Raw genomic sequence first — 23,884 nt, forward strand, 5'->3', positions numbered from 1 at the left:
TGCCACAATCATTTGTTCTGCTCATAAAATATTTAGGGTATCATTTTAACATACTTCTTTTGACGTAGAATTGAAAGATTTAAAAAAAAAAAAATGCTTGTAATATCGCTTCTTATTTATTTTTAGACGAATTCCAATGGCTGCTGCCCTCAAACTGCCTCTTCAGTCATTTGTTACTATTTGCTGCCAAATTTATGCAATAAACAATAAGTGTTGTCTATAATATATTGATTGATATTGCTACGGAAAAACCAAAATCCATCCCTAGTACGGTGAAAAAAACCCAACTGATTCGTTAAGAGAATAATGACATTTTATTCTAGATGAAAATGCGAATATGCAAGTAATGCAAGAGTACTTTGTATTGTTAGACATTATTCTGCAACACAACAATATAAAGCACTAAATGAGAATTAAACTAATCTCTCAACTCGATTATTACTAACCATACGACTGACTATTACTCTGTCCTTCTGCTTTTTAGAGTTCCCGTATCTGGTTCAAGTTTTAGTTTAGTTTAGTTATATTAACGTTCTGTTGTAAAGCAACACTAGGGTTATTTTGGGAAGGACCTCGTAATTTTGAACCGCGGTCAGATGACGAGGACGACACCTGAGCTGGCACCCCCCTCTCCACACTACATCAGCGGGAGGACGTTTGGCATGATGGATTTAACGTGCAACAGACCCCCTTACACGACGGTTCTTCGGTGGAATCGGGTCTCGAACCTGAAACCCTACGGCTCCCAAGCCGAGACCTTACCACCAGACCACCGCGGCATCGTATCTGGTTCAAAAACCTTTCTACAATGAACGCAGACATACATACATACACAATATATTTTTCTAACTCGGAGAGGTCTCAAACTTCCCAATCTCGAATTCGAATTTTTTGATAATTACACTAATTTCTCTGAACTTCATTTACGAGACACTAATAAACCGATTCTTTATATGTTTATCTTCAACAACGGAGGAAAAAAAGGCCAGGATGAAATGTTAGTAGTAAGAACATAAACACTATGAGTTTCATTTCAACAATGAAATATATATTATTGTAAAATACGTTTTAAATATTAAAAAAAAAAAGTTAAGAAAAAAAATTATTTCGCAAAAAATTTGATATCTTTGAGAAAATAATTTTTTGGCCTTTACGGTGATGTAAAAATCATTATTGCGTTATAATATCTTCAGAATCTATTGGCGAGAAAACGCTAAAATTTTGCTTAATTTTAGATTTATTTAAAGATTTTTAAAATTTTAAATGTGATTAAAATTTATTTAAAATTTCAAAAAAATCACTCCAGGGTTACCGAGTTTGAAAGCTTACACTTTCTCTTTTATGGTTAATAGAGATTGTTTTTTAATTAATTATTTATTTTTTATTTTGCTTATATTTATCATATCACGAGTAACAACGTTTGAGTTCCACTAATATTTTTCTATTTTATCCTACATAAAAATTACTCTCTTAAATAATTTTTTAATTTTATATTTCAATCAATAATGAACTTAAACAAGGTAGTAGATCATATTTTTATGTGTTGTTTAAATAAACTGAATAAACTTTCTGCTCTCTGAATAAACTTTGGTTGTCAGTTAATCTCAAATTTTATCAATTGCATTCTTATCACATGAGTAGATTAATTAAAACTATACTATAAGTCTTCAGTAACAACCTTATAAGTTGACACCATAACAACCTTAAAGACATAACAAGCTGTTGGAGAAATCAGAAGAATAAAATTATCATCTTCTTGCGTCTGTCAAGTGCACTTGTGCCCGACGAAGTGTTAAACAATCGATCCATTTATTAACGCAATTGAAGTATTATCTCCACTTTATCATTTTCGAGTTACCCATTGCAGTGCAGATAATGGCGCCGGTAATAATTCTACCAATGCTGCAAGAATAGTATTTTCCCCCCTTTGTCTCTTTTTAGAAGCATTAAATCAAAGCTTTTCTTTTGGTAAAAAAGTTAGTTAAATAAATAATTCTTAATATTAATAAATAAATAACGGACGGGTAAAAAATCCAAAGACAATTTAAAAGAGAGAGAAAAAATTAAAAATAGATTCAACTTCTAGTCTTAAACATTATAGCATGGCAATGTTTTTAGTTTGATTCATCAATTTTTATTTTATTCTTAAAATTTACTCTTAAATATATAGCAACGATGACGCACGCGCACACACACAAGTATTTTATATCATCAGAACGCATGTTCAATAAATAAAAAATAATGAGAAGTATTACTGTGATATGTTATTACAAATATTTTAAATGGTGAATTAAAAATTGTAAAGAAATAAAAGTAGTATTATTGAAAAGCCCTTTTCAATTTTAAGGTAAAAAAAGGTGTATGTCCTCTGAAATTATTGAGGAAAAACATTAAAATGCTTGTTAATTTTTAATTAAAAATATAATTAAAATGTGGAAGAACCCTTTCTTAGTGAGCAAGTTTCTATCCAAGAAGTAACTACATGCTATATTGGTAATTCTAACTGTCCATGAACTGTCTAATTTGTTTATTCCGTACGTAATCACCTTTCATAGTGCCACCTACCGGTGATTTTTGTGTTAGCGTTTGAGTGCATTAAATGTTTAAAGTTAACCATTCTACAATCTGGCACTCTCTCTATTTTTTTTTACCGCGATATCTATCAATATTCTTGAAATCTGTCCATTCTGTATTAAATTATTTCATATTAATTTAGAAATTTTATACATTTATGTTCAATGTGCCATCGTTTCTCTAATTTTCTGTCATTTCACCTAAAATTCGAAGTTTATCTTCCAACGGAAAATAATTACATTTTATAGTGAGTGTGTTGCGATTTTCTACTGAACTGCCCGGTTTTAAATATAATATTTTTAATCTACACAAACACAGCTACACTACAAAATTTACAAAAAACACATAGACAAGTAAGTTAAAGTAAACAGTATGGAGGAGGGATTCCACCGTTTCCAACCGAAAGCATTCGGTGTTAGCGCAAGGGTTGCGCATAGAAAAAAAAGTCGACCTCAGGATGCAGGCCTCCCGTTCAACTGCTTGTCTGTAAACGCCACAAGGGGGCGCTCTCTGCTCAAGGGGAAAAAGAGGTGCTACAACTTCAATTATTCTAGTAACATGCTTGCTAAATCGAAGTACTTCGTAAAAAGCACGATGAAAGGAAAGAGAATCATACAATATTTATTTTTTTGCATGAATTACCAAATATATTTTATAATTTAAGTAATATAGCAAAGAATTATTTAAAAAAAAGTGTTCAATAAAAGAAATCAGCACTTCAAGTTTTTTAAAAAATCAATGAACTTCAATTACAAAGTAAAATGCCAAACTAAAAGATGGGTTAATTAATTTTAAAAGGTTAATTAATTTAGAAATGCGCATTTTTTTAAAATCATCATTATTTCTAAATCAAGCATTAGCTGTAATTGTTTCTATATTCAAAAAATTAAAAGCATGATTTTAAAAAAAAACTTACTCAATTTGGAAAAATAAACTGAATCTTCATAGTTTATCAACAATGAAGGAAAAAAAGGAGCAAATATAAGTAGCAGCAATAAAAAGTATTTAGATTCCATTCATGACAATGAAAATATTGTTCTGAAATATACTTTAACTTTAAAAGTGAATGATATTTAAACTGAGGAATTTTGCAGCAACTAAATTTGTATAATTAAAGTGATAATTTTTTTTAACTGTGCAAAAATCATTTTTTGTGCGATATTTTCTGAATTTATTGCGATAAGACATAAAAAATCTCATTTAATTTGTAATTAATTAAAATTATAATTGAATTTTCAAAAACCCCATCGAGGTGTGCATTCCCTCCTTCCAAAATATGTATGTGTCAATTTTGATAGTTCTAGGTCAAATAGTCTAATCTGGCGCCACACATAACACTTTCTTTATTATTAATAATAGTGATTGTGTTGATATCGTAAACACAAAACGATACAAAATTCCATTTCTATGAATCTGAAGACACTTAAGCTCACTAAAATCATTTAAAAATCGAAAAGAAAATCGTCTTCTAAGATTTCCTGTAATTTAGATAAATGATTTACCTTAAATTGATTTTTTTTTAAAGATATTGTAAATCATTCCTTCATTTTATTATTTATTTTGCAAGCGATCTAAACAAAATTTTTCTGATCGATTTGAGGTCGTAAAAATTTTGTTTTTCCTCTACTTGCTTCCCCTCCCCCCACCCCCACCCCGAAAAAAAGAAGTTCACAAATGGAAAAGGTTGAAGGAGCTTTGTTATAAAAGGTTTCAATTTAGAGAGGTAAACAATGTGGATCTTTTTGAAATTTAAAATAACCTGGTGGGATTTAATTAACAATGAAGGATTAAAATTAGACTGGAAAAGTAATTAAACATTTCCATTTTGAGAATGTTTTTATGTAAATTATAATTCCGTTGTAAATTTCAATTAATTTAATCAAATCTTTGTTTCATTTAAAGTGGCAAATACTTTAATAAAGATTTTTTTTTAGTTACTTTTCCCCCATTGGCTGTTATGTTACAACAAATTAAAATGTTGGTCTAAAATCTTTTTCTGTGTAGCTTTCTAATTTAATACAGCAGACTAGAAAATACATTTAAAAAAAAAAACTCATTTCACTTCCAAGCATTCTGCTACCTGTGGAAAACAGATGTTCATTTTCATTGTGAGCTCCGTTTAGATACCATTAGTTAAATTAATGACAGATCGTTTAAATCCGTTTTCGAGGAAAAGAATATCTGGTAGTGAAATGAGCTCCGTTTTGGGCGGAGCATAATGAAATTACGAAAAATAAGACAACGAAACTATACTTCTGGATCTATTTTGGGAGAAATGAGCTGATTCTTAAACGACTATCGTTCTTTATTACGCGATGTAAAAGCAATTATCGTTAAAACTTGACGATATTTCTACCTTTTCAATTGTACGTTAAAGGGAAATGTTCTTTTTATCTTCCCTATCTACACGTTCTGAGTTAAGCGAGTGCAAATAAGGAGCTATTTTGATGTTGCCGGAGGCCTTCAATTCGTTCTTCAATTTTCGATATTAAATTAAATGCGCTGTGCGCCTTTCAACTCGGGAGTAGTTTCCGAGGCAAAAATATTTTGTGCGATCCCTCACAACATAAGGAGTCTTAATGTATTTCGTAAAGTGTTTTTAAATTCTAACCTCATAAAATGATATCGATAACTTCATATATATTTTTTTTTTCTAAATTTAGCATTTAATAGTGTTTATAAAAAAAAATTATTAAATTAAGGGTAGGGTTAAGTTGGACTAAGTAATGTGTTCAACAGCAGTTGCAAAATTTCACTATTGGGATTCTTCATATGTGTACAATTATATATATAATGTTATTAATTTATTATTATTATTATTATTATTGAGGTAAAAGAAGAATCCGAACAATAAAATTATGTATGTCGCAACATGGGATTTTGCAAATTTGTGCGCTTTATCGCCTAACAGTGAAAATCCAGCCAGTTACGTGGGCCGCGGTGACCTGGTGGTAAGGTCTCGGCTTCGGAACCGGAGGGTTTCAGGTTCGTGACCCGATTCCACCGAAGAACCGTCGTGTAAGGGGGTCTGTTGCACGTTAAATCCGTCATGACCAAACGTCCTCCCGCCGGTGTGGTGTGGTGTGGAGAGGGAGGTGCCAGCTCAGGTGTCGTCCTCGTCATCTGACCGCGGTTCAAAATGACGAGGTCCGTCCCAAAATAGCCCTAGTGTTGCTTTAAAACGGGACGTTAATATTACTAAACCAAACCAGCCAGTTACGTAGCAAGGGGAAGTGACTGCCGAGGCATAGCATGACATTTTCGCACCTTGTCATCATTAGTTAATTGTACAGCAAATGTAATAAATGGCGCACGGCTTGGTTTTAGTGTTTACTCTTTCATCATATTTAACTTTTAAAAATGTCATTAATGTATTGATTTTTTGACTTAATGGTTCCTCTAATTCGTTTCTCTTACACAAAACATGTACATACATAAATTAAAATGCTGCATGTAGCTTTATATTTTATTTTTAAAATAGAAAAGAAATTTATCTTAAAAAAATATCTTCGGGTTTTTGTTCTCTCTGCCGAAAAACATTGATGGTGTTATTTACAAAGATCTCGTTCTCTGAGAGCGGTAGTTCAGAAATCGAAACACAATTTCGTCAAAGGCCTTCCATGTACATGAAACGCCCTCTCGTTGTTGTGATGCATTGATTTGCCGAATGTGGTGTCTTTGGAAGCGTCATTCTTGTCATTTGATCTCGGTTCAAAACTTTAGTTCATCCTCCAACAATTGTCCTGCAATATTTAAAATAGTATATAACTCTAGCAAATCAGCAATCACAAGTTTATGGTTGAAGACTTAAAAGTAATAGAAATTCAATTTTGTTGCGGTGACATAACTCTACTGCGTTCTCTTTTGATACAACAGATGGCGTTACGTTATTAACATCAAGGTATATTCCCTATGATCCTTCTTGAGGGTTATTATTAGATTGTATTCTTAGTGAGTGTAGTGCATTTTCGAGTTTGTTTTATCTTATGAAATATGGAACTTAGAAAATAATTAAATAACCATTTCTTTAACTCGTCTATTATTTTCATTTACTTCATAATGCAGTTATAAAGAGTCTCGTCCCTCTGCAATTCCCAAATTCGGATTCTATTTTCTAATTTAGAAGAGGCACGGAAACATGAGAAAACGCATCAGTGCTATGAAATGAAAACCTTTCTAAATGGCATTTGTGGTGCTCATATTCAAAATCTCGGATGTCATAAAATTGCAATCTTAATATCTTTTAAAATCCAAATCGTGCAATATTGGGCGAAACAACGAGAAATCTAAGCTGGTAATTAATTGCCAGTCATCTTATATTTCTTGAAGATCCGTCCTTTAATATTGTACCTTTGGTATTTCGAAACGACGCCTAACTCCGCAGATAGCTGTTTCACACCTCCATTGGAATGTTGCGATAATTCGACGGTTTCTGGGCGTGGATTTAATTAAAGGAATTAGGTTCATTTGCTCTCTGGAATGCAATTCGACGTGGGTAGCTGCGGGTAGCTGGCTGAAATTCGGCATGCCTCTTCGGTCTTGCTCTGTGCTCACTACCGAATACAGAATGGAAGGGTACAAAAGACCTGGAGAGTTCAAAACAATAGAATCTGTTCATACGAACAGATTACTATTGTTTTGAACATATTAATACGTTATTTATTTTAAAATTCCCAGAATGTAGACCTCCTACCCTATTTTTGATCGAATTTAAAATGAATATTGAAATTTCTTATTTCATGAAATATCAAAATTTATGTTGGGAGATTTGCGCAGCGAATATTGCAAAACAACAAAAGTGTTTATTTATACAATACCGACACACACGAAGGCATTACTGTAAATGATTAACTAATAACATGAATAAAGGTTTGAAACACCATTGGAGGAATCTTCATTCGTATATAATACATGTGACAGAAATGTTTAGCAGCTGGTGCATATGCAGCTGTGACACTACAGTTACAAAACGGCAGATTCTACTTTTAGGGTAAAGGGGAATTGAGAAGGAGAAAATGAGCATTGATATCTAACACATACTTAAACAGATTAATATCTGAAAATTTATTTAATCCGTTCTCCACAAAAATACAAAGTTTTCATCTTAATTTCAGTTTTTACTTTTAAACAATATTTTATGTACTGGTGATTTACTTTTTCCTAACGTATCCGATATTTCTTTCTAAAGATCTATATAATTCATATAAGAAGAGAAACCAACGATCCGATCTCAAAAAGTTTTATTTCATATGAAAGTGTATAGATCCCAGATATGATATCAAAGATTGGCTGCGTCCCATCATCTCTCACTTTCAAGAGAAATCAAAAAAGTAGAACTCCACTGTACATTCTCAATGACAGACCTGACACATTTCCGCTGGTTTTAGCGTTTTCGGAATCGAATTTTATCATTCTTGACATCACTAATTTTCTTTTGTGTAATAATTCTACGATATTTTTAATATTTCAAGCACTTTTTATTAATTTATTCATTTTATTACTAAATTAATAATTATTTGTTTTGCTTCTCGGTCTTTATGCTTCTCACAATTCAGTATTTTGTGTATAGAGGGCCTTTTTGTTCTAATCCTATGTTTTGTCTGCAGTAGGAAAACCCACAAGAGAGCTCACTTACTCCAACCATTGGATCATTTTTTTTTTCAGTTAGTTTAATTTCATATGAAAGTTCATGATTCCTTGATGCGTCATCAGTTGCCGTTAATTGTATTAATTGTTAATTGTATTATTGTATTGGTTTCGTCATTCGTATTAAGGCTATTAATATAGTCATGTCAAATAATTTTGATGAGAAAAAAAAGTAAGAAAATTCTATTCTAAATTAGAATTGCATATTAATGATGGAATATTCCAGTTAGTTAGTTGTGCTTCCAAAGTAACCGAATTTAGTAGTTTATGAAAATTGATGACTTTGTACAATTGTTGAGGTTGAGGACTCTAACTGAATTTTATTTTGAAATATCTCGAAATTGAAGGAGTATGAGGAAGAAGTCCATTGGTGATATGTATAGAGGCGGCCATAGTTTTCCACTGAAATAAAAATCGTTGAAATCCATATATTAGATATTTAATTTAGTGATTTTGGCTTGAGAATTCTGTCACAGGTTTTCCTTTGGGAGAATGTAAGGTGAAATAGTGTTTTTAAGGATATCCTTCGAAAATTTATGGTGGCTGAGAGACCATTGATGATTATGTAGGTTTCATAATCTAAAAATTAATCAAATAGTTTCAATAAGTGTGACTGGGGGGCTATTTTTGATTTTGCCAATTATTTTAAACATATAGATGATAAGCGAACAGATGTTTGCCGAAATCGACTAGCATTTATATTATTCTGAATAATAATTTTATGGATTTAGAACCCAAAATAATTCTGCACTCGAAGAATATTTAACGTACTGTAAATCAAAATTAAAAATCTTGGACTTTGCTTGGTTCTAATTCAATCCAACCTTGTTCATTAAAAAAACCCCAAAGAGTTGTAAAATCGTTGAGTTGTTATTGGATTTACAACAACAACGAGAAATAAATAAATAAATAAAGTAGGGGGGGGTCTCTCCTTTCTCTAGCCCTTTCCTTTCGTCATCATGGGCATGTCCTATTATGCTTTTAATTATTTGTTAATTTGAATGTAATCTTTTGAAGTGTTGACACGCTCGCCTTCCTAGGTCTTTTCTTTTCTTTTTCGTTCTCCACCCCCCCCCCTTTTTTTTTCCCCCGCCGAACTTGCATCAACTTGTTCAGATGCAGCTTTATAGTTGTTGGAAATAGGTTAAATTCAGACGAGCCTGTATGCTTATGATAACAAATTCTTGTTAAAAAGAATTTAATTTTAAATTATAAATCTTCTGGAGGAGGAGAGGTTGGTCAGTGGCTCAAGAACTAAGAAGGCAGCGAAAGAAAATGGAATCGCATATTATTACGAAAATATATTACAAAGTTTGGCATCTTTATTATCTTCAGTCTTAAAAGTAAACCTGGATACCTTAATTTTTCAACCATTACCAAAGATTTATGCATACATATTTCATAGCTCTTTTGAGTATCAATATTCACCAGCAGCTGCTGACGACATTTTAATCACTTTTGAGCTTGATTGCATTATTTCATTCTAGGAAATATTTTGCCTGATTAGATATTTTCGAAGAATTTCGTAGTCAAAGTAATTACTAGCAGTTAAACTGACGTTTTCATTGCTGGTGTTTGAAATGCTTCCTGTTATTCACGTATAAATCCCATTAAATCTAAATCCCTTCTCTACATTTTGCATTACGAGCAATAATTTTTCGTCGCCGTTTATTTCGATTAATTTTATGGCCCATTTTTCTCCAGGAATGAAATGCTATCTTTAGTGCTTTATATTTCACATGCATTAATGAGCAATCAGATTTCATTTAACGTTCATTGGAATCAGGAATTTCGTTATTTCTATTCGGATATCGCAGCGTTCAGTATTATAAATCTACAGGAATTTATAAGAAAAAGTAAATGTAATGAATGCATGATTGTTTAATGACAATTGTCGTTGCGAACAAAGTGAAGCAACAAACATTTCTACTCAGTACTATTATTATAATATTCGGGTAATGAGTATTTTCTAGAACAAACACAACTGAAAACGAAAACTTCATATAAGGTTTGTAGAACTGCTGCTTAAAAGATAACAGAAGTAAGGGGCTTAGTATAGAATTACCTAATTCATTGTTTCTGTCTGAATTCTAAATCCGTTATTTCAATCCAGATAACACAGCGTTCAGTATTATGAAGCTATAGGGATTTGTAAGAAAAAAGTATGTATAAGAAATGCATGATTGGTTAATGGCAATTGTGACTGCGAACAAAGTGGAACAATGAATATTTCCACGTTGTACCATTATTATTATATTCAGGCTACGATCACTTTCTAAAACAAATACAACTAGAATCGAAACTGCATATAAGAATTTGTGGAGCTGCTGCATGAAAAATAACAGAAGGTAGAGGATTGCTAAAGAATTACCTAAATAGCAGCGCTCTCACTTAAAAAAAATAGAAAAGGATGGAATGAAATTGGAGAAAAAAGTGTAACTTCCATACATCTTTGAACTGTTTCTGGAATGGAATTATAATGATAACATACATTAACTTTGACACTCAGTGGCGTAGCAACCATTGAAAAAAAGGGGGTATAATATCCTTATCGCCAATCTTATCATCGGGACAAAATGTTAATGACTTTACGGTTTTTTTTTTTTTTTAATAAAAATATTATGAAGAGATGTAAAAGCAATGTCATGCTCCGGTTTGTTTTTCTCGCTACTTTTCTGTTGGCTATGTACAGAATGTTTTATGTTCTCGTTTATTTTTTTAAAAGTGGTTTCCTTAAAATTTCATTATATATATCTAGTTTAGAATTTTGAAACCACTTCTTTGCAGGCTCGGAAAGGGTACAAATCTGTCATATGGACTCTCAGTAAATACTGTTGCAACCGTCCAACCTTTTGTTTTGTCATGGAGGCATGGAATATACCGAATGAAATAGCTTATTAAGATGTAATTTCAAAATTCGTTTCTTTTTTTCTTTTTTTTTTCTTCTCTCATTATCGATGCCAGTCTTTCATAATAGAGCCAATCTTATTGATATTATTATACATTGTATCTTTCCAAGTAATGTCCCAAAAATTAATTTTTAAATCTTTAAATATCGATATATGCTTCCATTTTAAACGGAAGGATGGTCTCTTCGTATAAAAATTGTAGATTTTCGACGAGGCCATGAATGGTTTGAGTGCTCAGATTTTTAAAAGTTTCGTGTATTAGCGTTTTGTGCTTCATAAGATAAGAGGAGGAACCAATAGACCCTTTTTTCCCAACCGACTGAACAAACAATTAGCAGAAGACAATTTTATTGACAAGATTACAAACTTTATTTTTCTTAATCCGTGCGTTTTTCAGTCATCAAGTTTATATTCATGCGAATGTATAACCCGACAGACAGTCAACCGGTAATATATTTGTTTTCAAAATTTGTTTCGGATCTATATTTTCGATGTTAAAACTGTGTAATAAATTTGATCCATCTAACTCTGTTACGTTCTGTAACTATCTTGTTCACTTGTTTTCAGATACACAAAACTTTTCTGGAAGGATCAAAATTTGATAGAATGCTCCAAATTTGATTTCAAGGCAAAGTACAAAATTTCATCTGTCTAGATCTAAACGTTTTGAGTAATCTTACTCGTAGATGGAAATGATTTGAGTTTTTATTTATTTATTTAGACTCGAAGAAGTCTGAAACGTGGAGATTTCTCAAAATCTCGAGATTGATTTTTTAGACGATTACAGTATTTTCTCTGTAGATGCTTCGTATACGATGATCTCAAAAAGATTTTAAATATATGACGTTAAAAATAATATTTAATGCAATTGGAGTCAATAAAAGTACTGCTGAAAAAACTATGATGTGATCATTTTTATGCAATTCTCCGACCCTATTAGTAATATTTATTAGAATACTTTCAATACTCTAAGATTTATTTATATTAAGTTTCATTTTTCTGAGACTAAATCAGACCGAGCTGTGAAACTTTGAATGTCATTATTTAAAGCTACTCAACGGCCGCATTAAAATTGTCTAAAAGCTTCTGAAAATAATATTAAAGCTTCGTAACTATGTGGACCATGGTCTTCAAAGACTGAAAATTTTGTTGCTTTTGTTGTTTAAAATTTAATTTTGTAAATCATTTTTTATTAAGTTTGATAAGTGGAACTGGAGATCTATATAAAAATATTGTTACGTAATTTTTCAGCAGTACATGTATTCAGTGGCGGATTTAGGTGTTTTACGACCATAGGTGAAACATTTTTAGTTTAGTTGCCTAGACAACTTCTAATTGGAAAATCCGCCTTTGCATGTATCGATACAGACAACATAAAATATAATTTTGTCGTTATTAAGCTCATTTTTTCTATTAGAAGTATATGCTTATCTCAAACGATTTTTTAAGTAGCTATTGGAAAGTCTGTATTATTTATAAAAATATTTTTTATTGAACCAATTAATCAAATCCTCCCCCAAAAGAAACTATTGTAAATCGGTGATGGGTTAATACCTTTGAATGGATTACGTACATGGAGCGATCATCCACTTTATGTGAACGAAAAAGGAAAGATGAAATAAATCATAACCGATGACTATCTGAGCTTAAACTCAACTTTCCCGTCTCATGAGTTATGCCATATTGAAATGCAATTCTTCCTCTTTTTTTTTTTAAACCAACCCGTCCTTTGAAAACCAATTTAGAGATCACCGCGTTTGTTTGAAGGATGCATCTTTTTTCCCGAATTTATTCCGAAAGAGGAAACCGTTTTCGACTTAATAGCATAACGGAAATGAAGAACAGAGGTTCCAGAAATCCAATGATTTATGGTTTGCTGTCGTTATTTACGGTCTGTTTGCCTCCCAAAAAAGTTCTCTTTTCGAATTCCATCCCGGGAGATATATTGCATATTCCGGCTCCCGGCGCATGATGCTTTTTAAAGTGGCCGAGGAAAATTTTCTTTATCATTCCGTGATCCTGTTAAGAGCGCGCAGTCCCCACTTTTGTTTCATAAATATTTTGAAACAAAGGAAATACTCTCGGCGCCTTTATTGAATTTTCCCGATGGTAAGGTGGATTTTAGCGTTATTGCTCGCTGCGCTACTCGGGAAAAATTCCGAAAATAAAAAGACGCATGAAATTCTTCCCATCTTCGTCTCTTTTTGAGGACTTTCGGGAATTCATCCTTTTTTCCCCCTCTCCACTTAGAAATGTCGAGAAATTCGGTCTCTATTTGGAATCGTGAAGGTATGGTTTCTTTCATGAGCAAATGCGACACTTGGTGGATTTCATTTGCATCTGGAATGGATTGAAGGCGTGGTAAGAGAGAAAAGATCTGTAATCGTTGAATGTCAGTTGCATCCAAGTAATATTCAAACCCAGCGATGTCTGTTTAAATATATTTTCAATTTTGAGTTTGCATTCGGATTTGTGTTCGAATTCCTGTGCTGTGTTTGTTGAATGTCTGTTATATTTGTCATGTTAGAACTTTCTGATGGAGATATGTATATTTCTTTGGGTTATCAATTTGTGTAGATTTTTCATTTCTGATTTTATTGCTGCTATCTCAATTTGAGTGTTAATATATTTTTATTGTTTCCTATATAAAGTATATAAAAAGAAAGTATTGAAATAATTTTAAAAATCGATACAAATTCATCAGAAATGATGAATGTCCATGTTTTAGTGTCCCTTGAGTCCAAAAAAATACATTTTTGGAGATGTGACTGTCAGTTGCTTTGTCCGCCCCTCTGAAAATGATAACTCAAAATTCTTTGGGTTAGTCATTTGAAATTTGCACACATATTTACCATTAAAAATCATAGATATATATTAAATTTTGGACCAAATTTGTAAACGCATTGCTCTTTGTCGTTCTATATATGTTTATGTAAGTGAAGGTAATATATCGAAAAAGCATTAATTTTGAAAACTAAAATTTAATGTACGATTTAATGCCTGAGACCAAATTTGTATATCAGTATTAAAATTTGGTCCCAATGGGTGAAAAGGAAAATATCCAAATTCCGTACTCGATTTTCTGCATTGTACCGCGTCTAGTGCCTCACTACCGTATTCAATTCAACTATAGAACATTTCTTTATATCAAGATTTCCAAATTATGCATACATTTACTTAAATAAATTTGGCTGTTTCTCAAGAACTTCTTTTGCCTTGCATGTTAATCATACGACAGCTTTTACCTAAGTGCTCGGGGCAGTAAATGAACAATCAAATTTTGTCATTCGGTTGACGCCACTTTTACGGTATTGAGGCACTCTAGTACCGCGTAAAATGGTTGCTGCATGCGAAACAGTATTGCTTCTGGATTTCCCCGTGACTTCAAGGATTTGCCCCTTCCTTCCCAATTTCCTCGATACTTTCAGGGGATGCAGACTGTTGGATTAAAGAAAATACTGTACTAGAATGTCTTGAGCATTCACGACGGCCGAGGAGAGAATATTTTATTAATTATATTCACTTAATGTATACCATTTTCAGTATCTAAAATTCATCATGTTACTTTGTTAAATTATTTCCCTCAAAAGAAAAGCGTCAAAATTAAATTTAAAAAAAAATGTCTGTCTGCCAAACTAAAATTCTAGTTTTAGAACGCAAAAACATCATACAGTGTTGAATGTCGCGCAACCATTATACATCATTGCTGTTGCAAACGAAGGGTTTTTCACATGCATTTTTTAAATCCTTTCGTCGCCGCGTTTTCTTGATGAAACACGCAAGTTTTCATTCTTTAATCTCGGACGAATTTCATTGTTTAACGAAACATTTTGTTTGTTTTATTTAGATGCATTTCAGACATTTCATCTTTTAAGCGCTTTCATTTAATTTGATTTCTTTCATGTTTGTAGATGGAATTTTGTGATGTCATTTTTCATTAATTTCAGAATGAACGAGAATTCTTAAATTCTGCACATTTGTGTTTTACCGATATCAATACAAATATTTTAATAGATTCAGAACTTAATTGACTATCAATCAATTTTAATAAAAAAAATTATTCCATATGAAAGCCGCTTTTAGGCAGTGAATTTGGGAGAAGGGAGCATCATTATCTGTAATATTTACTATAATAAATTACGAAATATATATATATATATATATATATATATATATATATATACACAATATATATATATATATATATATATATATATATATATATATATATATATATATATATATATATATATATATATATATATATATATATATATACACAAAAGTATTAGAATCAAGTTAATAGGAAAAACAAAAATCAAATAAAAATTAAACCAAAAAAATTATTAAAAAAAGAATCCGGCCTGAAGACTTTTTCAAGGGTCACCCTCAGGCAGGGATTCAAATAAAGGGATTTTTTCTGTGAGGACATACAGACTTTGTCTAATAATGATTCCTCGTGACCCGAAAATCCCCTGAAATTATGCTCAAGAGATATACCATTTTAACAGAAAGGAAATACAAAATAACAAATTAGAAAAAAAGAACCACAACAAAGTAAAAATACAATAAAAACAATAACAAAAAAACAAAAACAGCATTAAAATTAAAATTAAAAACGAAAAAGCCAGAACATACCATCCAACAGTCAAGGAAGCTTTAAACAATCGATTGTGATTTCCTGTTTTTAAAAAAGTTAACGGTAAATTATGTAAACAGAGGTAGGCACCCAGCGCCATAGGATCACTCAATAGATGGCGCTGGGTGCCTACCTCTGTTTACATAATTTACCGTTAACTTTTTTAAAAACAGGAAATCACAATCGATTGTTTAAAGCTTCCTTGACTGTTGGATGGTATGTTCTGGCTTTTTCGTTTTTAATTTTAATTTTAATGCTGTTTTTTTTTTTGTTATTGTTTTTATTGTATTTTTATTTTGTTGTGGTTCTTTTTTTCTAATTTGTTATTTTGTATTTCCTTTCTGTTAAAATGGTATATCTCTTGAGCATAATTTCAGGGGATTTTCGGGTCACGAGGAATCATTATTAGACAAAGTCTGTATGTCCTCACAGAAAAAATCCCTTTATTTGAATCCCTGCCTGAGGGTGACCCTTGAAAAAGTCTTCAGGCCGGATTCTTTTTTTAATATTTTTTTAATAATTTTTTTGGTTTAATTTTTATTTGATTTTTGTTTTTCCTATTAACTTGATTCTAATACTTTTGTATCAATTCATCTGTGTTTTAGAAGTAGCTGCAATTGCGCTCTCTAAATACTATGAAGTTCCTTTTTGGTTTTAGTTTAAATAGGTAATAAATTTTAGTTGCGATTGCGAAACTGTTTTGTTTCGTTTTCATTTTAGTTTCGTTTTCAAACTTTTTCTTACTTTAGATTGGTTACTTATATATATTAGTCTTTAATGGAATTAAAATGAAATTTTTAGAAACGCTTCTTCATTTGTATACTGGAAAGTTAATGTAATGTGTGTAAAATATGAAATTCACAACAGAATCGTTTTTCGCTGAATGCCATAAGAAAAAGAATTAGTGAACATATTCTAAAAATGAAAGTATATATAACAAATTTGATGTAAATACTCAAAATAAAATTATCACTTTCTCGTGCTTTTGCAATTTATTTGGAGCCACCATATTTTTTTAAGTTAATAATTGGTACACTAATAAAGACATATTATTCCGTTGACTTTTCATCTCTAAATCCTATTGTAGCATGACAGTCAACTTCAAAGATGTCTGTTTCTTTCATTAGAAAGACTATTTTTAAGCATTACCTCCTGCTTCATACGAAAATTTAGGAATTTATTTAATATACCGGATATTATGCTTATTCGACTTCATTCAAGTGCACTTTGATCCAACTTTTTTTTTTTTTTTTAAATCTTAGTGTGTTAGCTTGCCCAGGTATTTTTGGAAATATATCTATCCATATTATAAATCAAGCTGACCCCCCCCCCCCCCTTTTTTCTTTTTCTTTTAATTCTCTTGTCAGTTTTATTCGATTCCGTGAGGAAGGCAAAAGTTCAAACAAACACAGATTTCCAATATTATATTTTAATAACCATTGTATTGCAAATAAGGTATTGCGTTGTTTAACCGACAAAAATTTAAATGAGCTTTTTTTATTTGGCAAATTGTTTATATTTTACTTTCAGTTACTTTTTTTTGTTTTTGTTTTATGGTAATATTTAGAATTTTTTCGTACATTTCTTATGGTAAATTCAGGCATATGTCTAATAAATAATAGTTGTCTGATTTTAGTTACTCATGATCTAATTCACACACGTATAATTATTCACGATTTAGTATTTAGTACATAAGAAGTAAAAAATATTTATTAAAGAAGAAAATAAAGAATATTTATTTGACATTAATGTGTTTAAATTCAACGGAACACACAATATGAGTCATTCCAAAGACTCAGTTTTACTCGAAAATTAAAGCTCACCCAACAAGAGATATTTTATTGCATTTGTAATTATTGCTTTTATTTCTTGATTGATGCTTTCCTCTCATGGCTTCATTCTGAACAAGTTGGGTATTTATATAAAATGGTGCTATATATAATTATTTCTCTTTCAGGGACTACCGAACATCATGAATCTCCGAGTTTCTGACCATCATGTAAGTTATATTTGTCCTGAAGTATTAACCTGCTTTTTATCATATGTCATTTATTTATTTTTTTTTAATTTTAATTTAATTTTATTTTTTGTAGACAAATGGTGATGACGAATGGGAATATGAAGAAATCACGTTAGAAAGGGTTTGTATGCCATTTTTTTAAAACTCTTTTTCTTTAAATAAAGTTGAAAGCAATTTTTTTGTCTTTCCCTCTTTCTGAATGGAAGCATAGCATGATTCTTATAAAAAATTCGAAATATAAAACTCTCTATAATCGTTTTGTTAAGGCATACAATAAACCTCCATCGAACCCAAAAGATTACTTAACTAACAATTTTTTGGCATTATTTTAATTTCGTAGACAATAAAATGAAGTATTTCATATTTTTACTGTAAACTTAAACTTAAATAACTGATCCATGTGTAATAAATTAGGTTAAATTTTAAGTATACAAAATCTATGTCACACTACTGTGCACAGGTTTTCCGATTTTAGAATAAATTTACCTGATAAAATATCGAAACAAAAAATATGAACAGAAATCATAAATACACTGAAAAGTAATTTTTGACGAAAAATAGAAAACTTTTACATGCGGCTTATATTGTTTCCGCCTTTATTTCAGCAATAATATAGTTACTTTAAAATCTTGAACGTAAAACTTTTTTTTAATAAAGTTTTATAAAACAAATGTTGTGAATGGAATTTAAAGTCTTGTATTCGTGACAAAGCGGAAAGACTTGGGTAAGTCTTTTTTCCACCAAATTCTTTTAGTGTAAAACCAGTTGTATAATCTTTTTTTAGTACTAGTCACGATTTTTTCGTTGTTTTATAAGAATTCATGCTATATGGACGTCCACTGTATTGTGTTTACTACAAGTAATTGAGGATTAAAAGTGATAAGCAGAATTAGTGCTAAATGTGAGTATGTTGTAAAATCGCAATAATAATAGCCTGTTTAGTTAACAAATTAGGAACATTTTTACAAGTTCTTTTAAACTGTAATGAAGACTTCTATTCTAGTATTTTTCATATTTACCGTTGTATAAAATTTTCCCGTTTATCATTTTTTTTAAATGTTTGAATTGTTTTTGTTTTACATAATATAATCTTGTGGTACTATTATAGCACGAAATATTCTGTTTTTCTTATTTATAATTTGATGGGGGAAAAAATTCTGGAGTATCTTAAATTTGATAAAAGTGTGTTAAAAAGAAGCTTTTTTTCTTATAGGGTGGTGCTGGATTAGGTTTCAGCATAGCAGGTGGCACAGACAATCCCCATGTAGGAGACAACCCTAGTATTTATATAACAAAGCTCATTCCAGGTGGCGCAGCTGCTGCAGATGGACGTTTACAGTAAGTAGAAAATACTTGTAGATATTGATTGGAATTGAATGGGGCTCAAACTTTCTGCCTGTCTTCTTTTGAGCATAGTTTTAAGGGATGATAGACTTGTGGCACGAGAGATTTGGAGAAAAGAGTACGACTCAAGATAATATGATAGAATAGAAATTTTGTTATATTTTATTGTTTTTTTAACAAAATAAATAAATAAAAGGACGAACTCTTCCAAATAGATCATTAAATCGTTGCCAATTTTCCTTTCAATGCTGAGTCTCATTTATATCTTAGATTTGTTGAAAAAAGACGTGTTAATGCAATTGATCAGATTTTTTTGTGAAATTAAAATAATTGCAGTTGTAGACTGTCAGTAAATTACATAAAATTGAAAAAAAAAAGTAACTTATAAAAAATTTTGTAACATAAATTTGCGGCAAAATTTATTTTGTTACAATGGATAAATTATTTTTTTTCTGCAAAATAATTTATCCATTTGAAATGTTTGATTTTTCCTTTTCTTTCATTTTTGTGCTGTTAGAATTTGTGGATTTTAATCGAACTAATTATATTTATTGTATATTTTTTTCTTATTGTGAAATTAGAACAAACGATTTGTAAAAAAGTTGCATGCAAATGTATTCCTGTCTACTTTACCTTTATTTACTTGGAGTATTATAAATCTGTTAATTAGGGATTATAGCAAAATAATCTCAGGTTTCTAGTTGATAAAACTTTAAAAATATAAATTACACTTTCTGTGTTTATTAATTTAAAAAAAATACAGATATTTTTTGCCTTTATCAAATGAACTTCTTATAAATCGCAAAGCAGTGAAAAAGAAAAAGTGTCTATTTCCCACATATCATATCCCTAAATGACGGAAAAGGACTGTCTTGTACTTCAGAATAAGCAAAATCTCCACCGCTTATTTCAGTTCATTGCAGCGAAGATTGCGATACATTTATGAAATAAGATCGAATCATTAAAATATTTAAATTTAGACACTGGCTGGATAAAAACGAGATAAGTTTCTGTAAAGCAGTGTACACATGAGACCAACTATTGCGCCCAATAAAAGGTCACGCCTCCTCAGGAAGGTCACGTTACCGCAATGGGACAATGGCAAGTAGTTGTCCCAATGAGACAACCATTTGTCGTTGTCCCATTGCGGTCACATGAGGTCCCGAGGTAGGCGTGGCTGGCCATAGTTGTGCGCAACAGTTGGCTTCGTGTGAACACTGCTTAAAAGAAAACATGGAGGTCAAATGTTCCGAGGTATGATAAATAATTAAAGATTTTACCACGTGCAATCCATAAAAATCAACATTTCCGCTAGTCGAGCATTGGAAATTCCACAACCAAGTGTTTGGAAGATTTCGGATCGCCAATTACGCCTGAATCCACGCAGCATACAACTGCTGTTACGAATACAAGCTTCATGCTAATGGCATGTTCTAATATTCTCCAGAGAGAGCCAGACCACCATATAAATAAGTGTTCGTTACGAAAAAAAGACCATATAGAATCTTAACTATCCGAAAAGAAACTTAAAATGTTTTCCCGCTTTTTATGATTGTAGTTTTTTTTATTTTTTTATTTATTTATTTATTCAGTAAGTTGAAAATGAATTTATTTTGTGATTATCCTGAATACAAGATGTCTGAAAAAGGTTAAAATATGCTTCTTTTTTTTTTCTGTGTGTGATAAATGCAGAACCTGATTAAAGAATAGGCAACCACATTGAGGACCTGAGGCTGTGGGATTTTTTTTAAATGTTATTTTCATAGGAAATTTAATTCCACGCTTTCATGCAGTTTGCTCAGTATTTCATTTGATTTAAATTACAAAAGAATTTTTTTTTTTCAAATTTATTTAGATGAAAATTATTATGGAACATATTTAACAAGAACTTTTTCAAATTATAAAAAATGACATTTAAATATATTCTTCAGTTTGTTTGCCCCAGACTTCTAGATAATTGTGATTGTTTTATTATCTGAATTACTCATATATCAACAGCTGTGGAAATCTTTGCTTTAGAGCATTTGGATTGTGTTAAAAATAATCGTTTACTGTTTTGTTGAATTTTTAAGAAGTTTTTTATACACGCGAGATACTGAAACCAACTCCTTGAAAGTGACTAAATGTTTTGCCATTTTAGTTTGTATCTATAGTTACAACTTGAAAACTGATTATGTACATATTAATTATTGTTACATAAAATTTAATATCCATCCAAAAATTCCAGCTGACTTAATAGCTGATAAAGACGCTTTATTGTGCACAAAAATACGATATACAGGTAATGAAACAAGCCAAAGCGTACCTAAAAAAGTAACTTGCAGTAAATCGCTGCACAAAGTGCTCAGAGAGAACTCCATAGAGAGACTTTAGCTCAACTACTCGCTTGACCTCAACTCGACTACTCTCGACTACCCTCATTTACTCGCTATTGACTGCTGGTTCTTGATTTTTTTTATAGCCCCATGAAGAAGATTCTGGAGAAAAGCGTTGGAATTCGAGTCTTAATAGCGCTATCGCCAAAATTCCTGAATATTCAAAGTCCTTTTTTTTTGTCGCCAAAACTGGAGTTCATTGACTTTGCATCCGTTAAACCTATCAATAAAACTACTAGGAGACTGAATACAATATTCCCACCAATACTATCAAAAAATCTGATTTGGGAATTTGGAGAAAAGGGGTGTGTGTGTATATATATATATATAATATATAATATGGGGGGGGCACAATGAAAAGAGAACATATAGAAACCTTGTAAAGAATTCGAAAATACTTTTGATTAGCTTTTTATGATATATTGTTTATTTTGATAGGTACAATACATTGTAAATATAGTTAAAGTTCGATGATAATCTTCGAGTTACTCTGAGTAATAATATGAGTTTAATAGTTCATGTAATTAGTATTGATTTAAATTCGTCATCTAAAATATTATTTGATGTGCATCAGTTTAATATAAAGCTCCTTTTTCCAATCTTTATTTTACACATAAAGTTTTTATTGTATAGTAGAAAAACATACAATTTTTTTCTTATTAACGCGGTATCAATTGAAATGTGCACAGGTTTCAACAACTTTGAAATGAAAATTGACGAATTTTTGCCAACTTTGCAGGGGAAACGCTTTGCACACATTTTGATTATGAATAACAGAAGTGTAATATTTGATATCAATATTTGTTTTGCAATAGCTACAGAAAACAGATGTTGATTGCGTTGTCGTGTTTACAGAGAAGCACCAAATTTTGTAAAGCTTCTATGAAATGATTAGTATAAAATCGCGTATGCTTATATCTTAATAATGGTGGAATTAGTCATCTTTCAACTGGTATATTTCATGCAAAATTTAAATCTGTTATTTAAAAAATTTTTAACGCTAATTTAAAATGGATGATTCTCTTATTTCAGGGTTAATGATATTATTTTAAAAGTCAATGATGTTGATCTCATTGATATACCTCATTCTGTTGCTGTTGATGCATTAAAAAGAGCTGGTAACATGGTCCATTTGGTAAGTCATGTTGTTTAAACTTTTTCGGCACTTCGTACGGCGACCAAAAAGCGTTAAGAAAAGAATCTGCCAATTTGGCGATTTTAATCATCAAAACAGGTGATTCGCACGTTCAAAATTTTTCATAATAAATAATAATGCACTTGAGTATATTTCTATAATTTGTCTAAATTTTTCTTGACGCTTTTTGGTCGCCGTTAAAAACGAATTGTACCCCTTTTTTCACATTAGTTTCAAATGTATTATCAGTGTTATATGTAACCCACTTAGACAGCTCTGCTAAAACGTGCACTGCTTCTTTATATATAATTGTCGTTAAATCTAACAAATTTTCTATTATTTAAAATATTGCTTTAAGTGAAAAAAAAAGTAATATGAGAAAAAAAAATTCATTCAATTCCTACTTAGGTCAACAAATAAAAATTTTATTTTAGTTACTTTTATTAAATAATTATCAAAAAAATTATAAAGTATCAAAAAATTATTGATTTTCGCAAAAATTGAACTCGCATTCTTCACCTTCACGTGAAAAATGCTGAAATCCTTGCCTTTTACCGATTGAGCTGCTGCCTGTTGATTTCAATTTTCATTACAAACTGCTAAAACTCTATTTAAAGTATAAAAAATTAATTCAATTTAATTAATGAATTAATATTTGAAAAAACTGTATTAGCATCAAGAGTCATTCACAACAAGTTTAAAAAAAATATATTTGAACTTGAGTTGATGAATAAAAAGTATTTTATTAACGATTGAAAAGTTGAACAAGATATAATATATATATATATATATATATATATATATATATATATATATATATATATATATATATATAGGGGGGGGTGAACTAATAGTAGAAATTGAAAAATATATTAAAAATTTTGAATAGTTTTTTTTTTTTTTTTTTTTTGATAATAACTGTTTCTTAAAACTAAAATAGTACAATGAGTTTCGGCTAATAAATATACATTTGAAATAATTTTGTTTTGTCAAAAATTAGATATTTATTATATTTAACAATAATTTTAATTTTCATATTTTTTTTATTTCGGAATTTGAATTTTTATATGCTTTTCTCGGTGCTGTTATTTGTAGTGTAAAATTAAAAATTAATAAACGGTTTTTTGCCAAGCACATTAAATTCTTGCTAATCGTAAAAAAACTCTCCAAAAAAAAACCATCTTGATTGGCTACCAGAAATAGTAGCAAACCTTATAAAATTGCAATAAACAATTGTCACAA

The 23,884-nt window shown here is 30.6% G+C and overlaps 1 protein-coding gene across 6 annotated transcripts in view; it reads left to right on the plus strand.

Moving 5' to 3' along the window:
* Nucleotides 1-23,884, plus strand: part of LOC129968742 (disks large 1 tumor suppressor protein-like) — a 294,351-nt gene that overhangs the window by 185,197 nt on the left and 85,270 nt on the right. For all 6 annotated transcript variants that reach the window (XM_056082941.1, XM_056082944.1, XM_056082943.1 and 3 more), the window contains 4 exons: nt 17,726-17,767; nt 17,862-17,909; nt 19,002-19,126; nt 22,540-22,642. In XM_056082941.1, coding sequence (XP_055938916.1) covers nt 17,726-17,767; nt 17,862-17,909; nt 19,002-19,126; nt 22,540-22,642 — 318 coding nt within the window. The remainder of the gene's footprint in view (nt 1-17,725; nt 17,768-17,861; nt 17,910-19,001; nt 19,127-22,539; nt 22,643-23,884) is intronic.

The sequence above is a fragment of the Argiope bruennichi genome, chromosome 5, assembly GCF_947563725.1.
Source record: "Argiope bruennichi chromosome 5, qqArgBrue1.1, whole genome shotgun sequence".
NCBI lineage: Eukaryota > Metazoa > Arthropoda > Arachnida > Araneae > Araneidae > Argiope > Argiope bruennichi.